General features: G+C 50.0%; 1 protein-coding gene across 1 annotated transcript; it reads right to left on the reverse strand.

Annotated features, from left to right (window-relative positions):
- Positions 1 to 2,778: 2,778 nt before the first annotated feature.
- Positions 2,779 to 6,102, reverse strand: LOC117968118 (transmembrane protein 35B-like). Its single transcript, XM_059019176.1, has 3 exons — positions 5,935 to 6,102; positions 4,374 to 4,554; positions 2,779 to 3,895 (listed from the first exon to the last, which is right to left on the reverse strand). Exons 1-3 carry the CDS (start codon positions 6,040 to 6,042, stop codon positions 3,762 to 3,764), a joined length of 423 nt encoding a protein of 140 aa, XP_058875159.1. The 5' UTR covers positions 6,043 to 6,102; the 3' UTR covers positions 2,779 to 3,761.
- Positions 6,103 to 8,645: the final 2,543 nt, after the last annotated feature.

The following is an 8,645-nucleotide window of genomic DNA, read 5'->3' on the forward strand; positions in this document are numbered from 1 at the left end:
ACGCAGTCCCTGGGTTTGGTTCGCTTCGCTTCGGGTTCCTCTGTTTGTTTGATTTTGTGTGTTGGGTTCGTCTCATCTTCCTCATCAATGTCTCTCACTGGCTGGACAGACGGACGCTTTTGTAAAAGACGTCTGTGTGAAATAAAAAAGATTTAAACACACAAGCAAAGAGTCATCGATTCCTTTTCGGGAGTAGACTGAACTGCTCCCTCCCTCAGAGAAAGGGGGCTTCCTCCAGTCCAGGGCAGGCTTGAGGCACGGAGACTGAACTGCTCCCTCCCCTAAGAGAAAGGGGGCTTCCTCCAGTCCAGGGCAGGCTTGAGGCACGGAGACTGAGCTGCTCCCTCCCTCACCCCCCTAAGAGAAAGGGGGCTCCCTCCAGTCCAGGGCAGGCTTGAGGCACGGAGACTGAACTGCTCCCTCCCCTAAGAGAAAGGGGGCTTCCTCCAGTCCAGGGCAGGCTTGAGGCACGGAGACTGAACTGCTCCCTCCCCTAAGAGAAAGGGGGCTCCCTCCAGTCCAGGGCAGGCTTGAGGCACAGAGACTGAACTGCTCCCTCCCTCAGAGAAACAGGACTCTGTTTTGTCAAACCTATTCTATGAAAAAAGTCAAACCTATTCTATGAAAAGTCTTTGAAAGCACACACTCCTAACATGGGGTTTGAAGACACTAACCTGGGCATCAGAGTCCCATGCTCTACCAGCAGAGCCAGCCTGCGAACTGCTCGCAGCCTTTCCCCTGGTATCCCTTGTGTTTACCTCAGAGCCCTGCTGTGTAATAGGAGGGTGTGTTTCATAATCCCTCCTCTCTTCAGTGGCATGAAACTCTGCAGTAATCCAGGATTCTCAACTCCAGCAGTGTGAGCTCTGAAAAGGGAAGCTCATCTCTTATACAAGGTTAGACTGCTAGGCTGTCACAAGGAGACAGGTGGTGCAGTGGGCTAGTTCACTAGCATGCTGTGCTGCTCCTCCTCGGAGTACCGGGTTCGAATCCAGGTGAGTTCTTTGTTTTCAAATACTTTGTTCATTTCTCATATAGACAATGAATTGTATACTTTCCTATATAGAGCCTGATAAAGCAAGCGGTGAGGTGGCACAGGGGGCTGATTCACTAGCATGCTGTGCTGTGCTCCTTGGAGCACCGGGTTCAAATCCTGCAAATTTCTTGCTTTATTTTCGAAAAAACGGGTTCATTGACCTCATAGCCAGCGTGCAGCAGTGCTTTCCTGTGGGAGCTTGTGGCGCAGTGGGTTACACCCACGGCCTCCTCTCCCTGAAGACGACGGTTCAAATCCTGGTCCCGGAGGTGAGTTCCTGAAGGTAAGTAATGATGTTGGTTGTGTTTCCACAGATGGAGGAGAAGAAGAAGACGAAGACCTGCCCTGTGGAGGGGGGAGGAGAAGATGGAGAGAAGGTAGGCGAGGATAGAAAGGGGGGGGTCTGGCCCCCCCCACCTGGGAGGAGAATGTCTGGTGGCAGTGTTGCTGCCTGAGACAAGCTGAACTTTTGAGTTACTTCAAAGTCTACTCATTAAGAGTAGATACTTCCATTCTTTTAAAGAGTCACTACTATAGTAGTATATTACATAGAAATGATATGATCTAGACTCAAGAATAAATGACTAACACTATGTAAGTTTCTTAATGAGTAGACTTTGATGTAAGTATTTAATAAAAAATAAAAAAACTTCAGCTTGTCTCAGGCAGCAACACTGCCACCTGACATTCTCCTCCCAGGTGGGGGGGCCAGACCCCCCCCTTTCTATCCTCTCCTACCTTCTTCTCCTCCTCCTCCTCCCTCCACAGGGCAGGTCTTCATCTTCATCTTCATCTTCTCCTCCTCCCTCCACAGGGCAGGTCTTCTTCTCCTCCTCCTCCTCCTCCATCTGTGGAAACACAACCAACATCATTACTTACCTTCAGGAACTCACCTCCGGGACCAGGATTTGAACCGTCGTCTTCAGGGACAGGAGGCCGTGGGTGTAACCCACTGCGCCACAAGCTCCCACAGGAAAGCTCTGCTGCACGCTGGCTATGAGGTCAATGAACCCGTTTTTTGAAAATAAAGCAAGAAATTAGCAGGATTTGAACCCGGTGCTCCAAGGAGCACAGCACAGCATGCGAGTGAATCAGCCCCCTGTGCCACCTCACCGCTTACTTTATCATGCTCTATATAGGAAAGTATACAATTCATTGTCTATATGAGAACTTAACAAAGTATTTGAAAACAAAGAACTCACCTGGATTTGAACCCGGTACTCCGAGGAGGAGCAGCACAGCATGCTAGTGAACTAGCCCACTGCACCACCTGTCTCCTTGTGTGAGGTTAACATTGCAGAGAAGATCTTATATCAGCCTTTATATATATATATATGCCCAAGACAACTGACACCTTGTCCTGTCCTACTCTATCAAAAAGGCCAAGTCTTTGAAAATGAATTGAAAGCACAGGCTCCTAACATGGGGTTTGAAGACACTAACCTGAGCATCAGAGTCCCACGCTCTACCAGCAGAGCAAGCAGCCAGCCGGCTCTCCTGCTGCGTGAAACACATTATTACATTGTGTGATGTGGACCTGGGGGGACGCTGCGATGCTCAGCTTGGTTTCATTGGTTTCATTGGAATTCTTACCAGACAGGAGCTCTCGGCCCAATCGAGGAATGAGGCACAAGAGATTCTCTAAAGCACTACTGGGAATTTTACAAGAGATGCTAATCTAACAAACAAACAAGAGGCGCTCATCGAAAAGGATGTGAAAACATACAAACACAAATGCAAAGGACGCTAATATAGATATTATATATTAAAATACAAGGGAAACTTATACAGCAGAGAAGAGAGTGTCAGACGAGAGCAGCAAGTTCAGAGATGTGATACTGTAACAGAATGAGATGAAAACAGAGACCAGAACAACATTACATAAAATAACATCACCTAGTAATAGAAGCAATAAACACAATAACACAACATCACCTAGCAATAACACAATAACACAACATCACCTAGCAATAACACAACATCACCTAACAATAACACAATAAGAAAGCAAATCAAATTTTATTTATACAGCGTCTTTCAAACAAACAGTATCTCCCAGTCCTGTACACTGCATCTCAATACACTGCATCTCAACACACTGCATCTCAATACACTGCATCTCAACACACTGCATCTCAACACACTGCATCTCAATACACTGCATCTCAACACACTGCATCTCAACACACAGCATCTCAATACACTGCATCTCAACACACTGCATCTCAACACACTGCATCTCAATACAATGCATTAATACACTGCATCTCAATACACTGCATCTCAATGCAATTCTTTAATACACTGCATCTCAATATAATTCATTAATACAATGCATCTCATAGAAAGCACCTCAATAAGGATCCCAAGACGAGTCACACTCAGAGCATCCCCGTCTCATAAAGAATATGCTGAAGACAGCAAATTAAAAAAAGAGAAAAAGTGTGATTCATTGTAAAAAAAAAAAAAAAAATAGTTTGTATCAATAAAGCAATGAAAAGAGTTTAAAACAAACACTGCTGCTTCACACACAGAGCCACGCCGTGGAGCTCGTTCACATGGCACACAGACACGTCTCTCTCTGTGTGTGTCTCTGTGTGTGTCTGTCTCTGTGTGTGAGTGTGTGTGTGTGTGTAGGAGAGTGTTTGTTAATCTCTGTGTCTGGTCTTGAAGAGACTGTAATCTGTTCCACGTGGTCAGTGTCTCTGTGGTCAGGGGTCAGGGGTCAGTCTGCCTTGACCCTGCGGCCCCTCGGTCCACTCCCACGCAGGATCAGCAGCAGCAGCAGCCCGAGGCAGACCGTGGCCGGGGTGCACATCGAGAGGGGCTCCCCCAACTTTATCAGGGTGAAGAGGGCTCCTGCAGGGGGCAGAGGAGAGAGTGAGTGAGAGAGAGAGTGAGTGAGAGGGGGAGGGGGAGAGAGGGGGGGGGGAGTGAGAGAGGGGGGGGGGAGGGGGGGGGGAGTGAGAGAGGGGGGGAGGGACAGGGGAGGGGGAGTGAGAGGGACAGGGGGAGAGAGGGGGAGGGACAGGGGAGGGGGAGTGAGAGAGGGGGGGGAGGGACACGGGAGGGGGAGTGAGAGGGGGGGGAGGGACAGGGGAGGGACAGGGGAGGGGGAGCGAGAGAGGGGGGGAGGGACAGGGGAGGGGGAGTGAGAGGGACAGGGGGAGAGAGGGGGAGGGACAGGGGAGGGGGAGTGAGAGAGGGGGGGGAGGGACACGGGAGGGGGAGTGAGAGGGGGGGGAGGGACACGGGAGGGGGAGTGAGAGGGGGGGGAGGGACACGGGAGGGGGAGTGAGAGAGGGGGGAGTGAGAGAGGGGGGGGGTCTGGCCTCACCGATCATGACGACAGACAGCACCAGGTTGCTCAGCGTCTGTAGCAGTCGGGGTCCGAAGGCCAGCAGCAGCCCGGCCAGCAGCTCCACCCAGCCGGTCACCTGCAGGTAGAGGAGGGGGTCCGGCTGCACCCCCAAATCATGCAGCGGAAACACCTCCGCAAACTGAACAAACTGAGAGCGCTGGGAGAAAGAGGGGGAGAGAGACCTACAGTGTGTGCAACACGGTCATGTGTTCTGAGAGATAACATAGAAGAGTGACGCACACACACTGACACGCACACTGAGACACACACACACTGACACGCACACACACTGAGACACACACACACACTGACACACACACTGAGACACGCACACTGAGACACACACACACACTGAGACACACACACACTGAGACGCACACACACTGAGACGCACACACACTGACATGCACACACACTGAGCCACACACTCAGACACACGCACACTGACACGCACATTGAGACACGCACACACTGACACGCACACTGACACGCACACTGAGACACACACACTGACACGCACACACACTGAGACACACACTGAGACACGCACACTGAGACACACACACACACACTGACACGCACACTGAGACACACACACACTGACATGCACACTGACACACAACACACACACACACACTCCTATGCCTCACAGTGTGTTACTCAGAATAGTTTATCTGCTCAATCATATTAAAACAAAGCTTCATGTCAATTTAATAAGCGGTTTTCAAGATACATGCAACAATGTAAGTGTGACCCCCCCTTGAAAATCCCCACAAAACTATTACTTTCAAAAATGCCCAGTGTGACATTCGCAGGTATGCTTGGATGGATTTCATAACCACCCGGGTTTAATTCTAGACGCTAAATCCTTGGCTTGGACTGGCAGCCCACCCCCCTCACCTCTCCCCTGGTTTCAGCACAGCGCTGTTTCCTCACTCGCTGCCTCCCTTCCAAGTGCCAGCAAAGGGCTGAGAGCAGCCCCCAGAGAGACCCCCCTCCCCCCGCGCTGCCCAGTGCAGCGCTCCCACAGTCAGCACGCTGGGAGTGAAGGTTAGTTCACTTGCAGTTTTGTCTTGAGGGGAATGGGGAGTTACATTAAGCATATCATTAACAAATACAAAAATAAACACGAAGCGATGGGACACATTCACATCCGAGTCTAGTATTACCAAACGCCAAAGCCCACGACACAGTGTCGCACAACATTATTATGGGTTATAATGATACACTGTACCATGTAGGCGGACACTTCTTTATCGGGAAAACAGGAAATGCACAGCGCGCACGATGCCATTGCAACATGTTACCACCTCTGTAAGATGCATCTGAATCCGGGGACTCCGGAGCCAAACCGTGTCACACCATCATCATCATCATCATCATCATAATAATAATCATCATAAGATCTCTGCAGCATGACGTGCCAGCCTCCCCCATGCACACTGTAACATTCTCCTCCTGCACGGAGCACAGCGCCCTGCTGCTTCACAGACACCGCGGCACTGTTATTATTGCGCACGCCTCAGGAGAGACTCACCAGCTGTTTGTACACGTCTTCTGAGATCTGATCGGTCAGCTTGACAGCTCCGGCCAGCGTGAAAAACAGCCCGAGCAGCACCCGGATGACTGTGAAGACCAACGCCATGTTTACCGTGTGGAGCGCTCGGGACAACCAGCCTGGAAGAAAACACGCTATTCGAAAACACGTCACTCAGAGGGCGGGGCTTGGGAGTGTCACGTGGTGACGGTCCCTGTGCAATACTGTGTCAGAATGGCCCGGGGGCTGTGCACCGTGGAGGCAAAGCGAACCCAGCATGCTGTAGTGCGGCTGCTGTCTCCCGTCCTGGTATAACATTTGTGATTGCTCTCTGTTGTGATAAAGCTGGTGTTCCTGCTGAGCTTAATGCTTCTGTATGTCTGCAGACATGTCTAACCCCTGCTATACCAGAGTCTGTAGACATGTCTAACCCCTGCTATACCAGAGTCTGTAGACATGTCTAACCCCTGCCATACCAGAGTCTGTAGACATGTCTAACCCCTGCCATACCAGAGTCTGCAGACATGTCTAACCCCTGCCATACCAGAGTCTGTAGGCATGTCTAACCCCTGCTATACCAGAGTCTGTAGACATGTCTAACCCCTGCCATACCAGAGTCTGTAGACATGTCTAACCCCTGCCATACCAGAGTCTGTAGACATGTCTAACCCCTGCCATACCAGAGTCTGTAGACATGTCTAACCCCTGCCATACCAGAGTCTGTAGACATGTCTAACCCCTGCTATACCAGAGTCTGTAGACATGTCTAACCCCTGCTATACCAGAGTCTGTAGACATGTCTAACCCCTGCCATACCAGAGTCTGTAGGCATGTCTAACACCTGCCATACCAGAGTCTGCGGACATGTCTAACCCCTGCCATACCAGAGTCTGTAGATCACAACACTGTGCTCGCGAAGCAAGAGGCAGGAGACAATGGCAGTTTGGCTTACATGTATGATAAAATATTTATTCCACAGGCAGTCATGCGAATCAGCACATAACTGACACACAGACTAGCATTGTCCTGAGTATGAAAGGGTTAGTTCAATAAGAACTTGAGAGTCCAAAGATATGCCCCCCGCCCCCCACAGAAAAACAACAGGAAGCTGGCTCCCCCGCTGTCGCCTCTCCCTGCTCCCGGACGCTCAGCGAGTGGAACTCGCTCTCGATGTCCTCCATGAAGCCCTCATCCACTGACTCGCAGTCCTCCCCGCCCACGGGCAGGTACACGTGGAGCTCCGTCTTGCTGGTTAGCGAGGGCGGTGGCGCTGCGCCCGGGGGCTGCACACACGGGGTGCCGCGTACGGACATGTCCCGCGCCGGGGATTTCTTCCGGTACTTCAGAACCACCGGCCGCAGCCCCGACTGCTCTGCTGGGACCAGCGCCCGGCAGGAGGGAGCAGTTAGAGGCTTGACGGGCACCAGTTTGGCGGCGGGTCGGATGGGGCAGGTGAACTGGGTGTATACTGGTCGGGCTGGCGGTCTCAGTTTCCAGGGCTCAGGGTGAGGCAGGGCCGGGGTCTCGCTTGCCCGGACGGGGTGCAGATGGGAGGGTGGTCTTCTGATCGGAGGTTTGTGACTTCTTGAAAATCCTTCCATGACCGCCAGCTCTCCTTTGCTGAAAAACTTACTTTCTGGTCTGCAAAAAAAAAGGGAATATTGGAAAGGTAAGAAAAAAAAAACGCAGTGTCTGGTTAGTGGGGAAATAAAGACTCCCGTTGAAGAGAAGTTCGAACCATTCCACGTTTTACTGTGAGCTGAACTATAGGCAAAACATAGCATAAGCATAATCTAGTTTATACACCCGAAGATAAAAGGTAAATACATGACCAACTCAATCAAGCAGAGAAACATGTTTTTGCGCACGCCTTGAGCAATAACACTGACTCAATTCTTAGAGCCGAATCGTGTCCGTTCACTCCAGATTTTAAAATGATAGACGAATCAAAGGTTAGCAATACATCAGAGAGCAGCGCACAGATATTAAAACGTTCTTCTGATTGAGTCTAGAGAGCAGCGCACAGATATTAAAACGTTCTTCTGATTGAGTCTAGAGAGCAGCGCACAGATATTAAAACGTTCTCCTGATTGAGTCTAGAGAGCAGCACACAGATATTAAAACGTTCTCCTGATTGAGTCTAGAGAGCAGCACAGATATTAAAACGTTCTCCTGATTGAGTCTAGAGAGCAGCACACAGATATTAAAACGTTCTCCTGATTGAGTCTAGAGAGCAGCACAGATATTAAAACGTTCTTCTGATTGAGTCTAGAGAGCAGCACACAGATATTAAAACGTTCTCCTGATTGAGTCTAGAGAGCAGCACAGATATTAAAACGTTCTCCTGATTGAGTCTAGAGAGCAGCGCACAGATATTAAAACATTCTTCTGATTGAGTCTAGAGAGCAGCACACAGATATTAAAACGTTCTTCTGATTGAGTCAAGAGAGCAGCGCACAGATATTAAAACGTTCTCCTGATTGAGTCTAGAGAGCAGCACAGATATTAAAACGTTCTCCTGATTGAGTCTAGAGAGCAGCGCACAGATATTAAAACATTCTTCTGATTGAGTCTAGAGAGCAGCACACAGATATTAAAACGTTCTTCTGATTGAGTCAAGAGAGCAGCGCACAGATATTAAAACGTTCTCCTGATTGAGTCTAGAGAGCAGCGCACAGATATTAAAACGTTCTCCTGATTGAGTCTAGAGA

This window comes from Acipenser ruthenus, unplaced genomic scaffold (assembly GCF_902713425.1).
Source record: "Acipenser ruthenus unplaced genomic scaffold, fAciRut3.2 maternal haplotype, whole genome shotgun sequence".
Lineage (NCBI taxonomy): Eukaryota > Metazoa > Chordata > Actinopteri > Acipenseriformes > Acipenseridae > Acipenser > Acipenser ruthenus.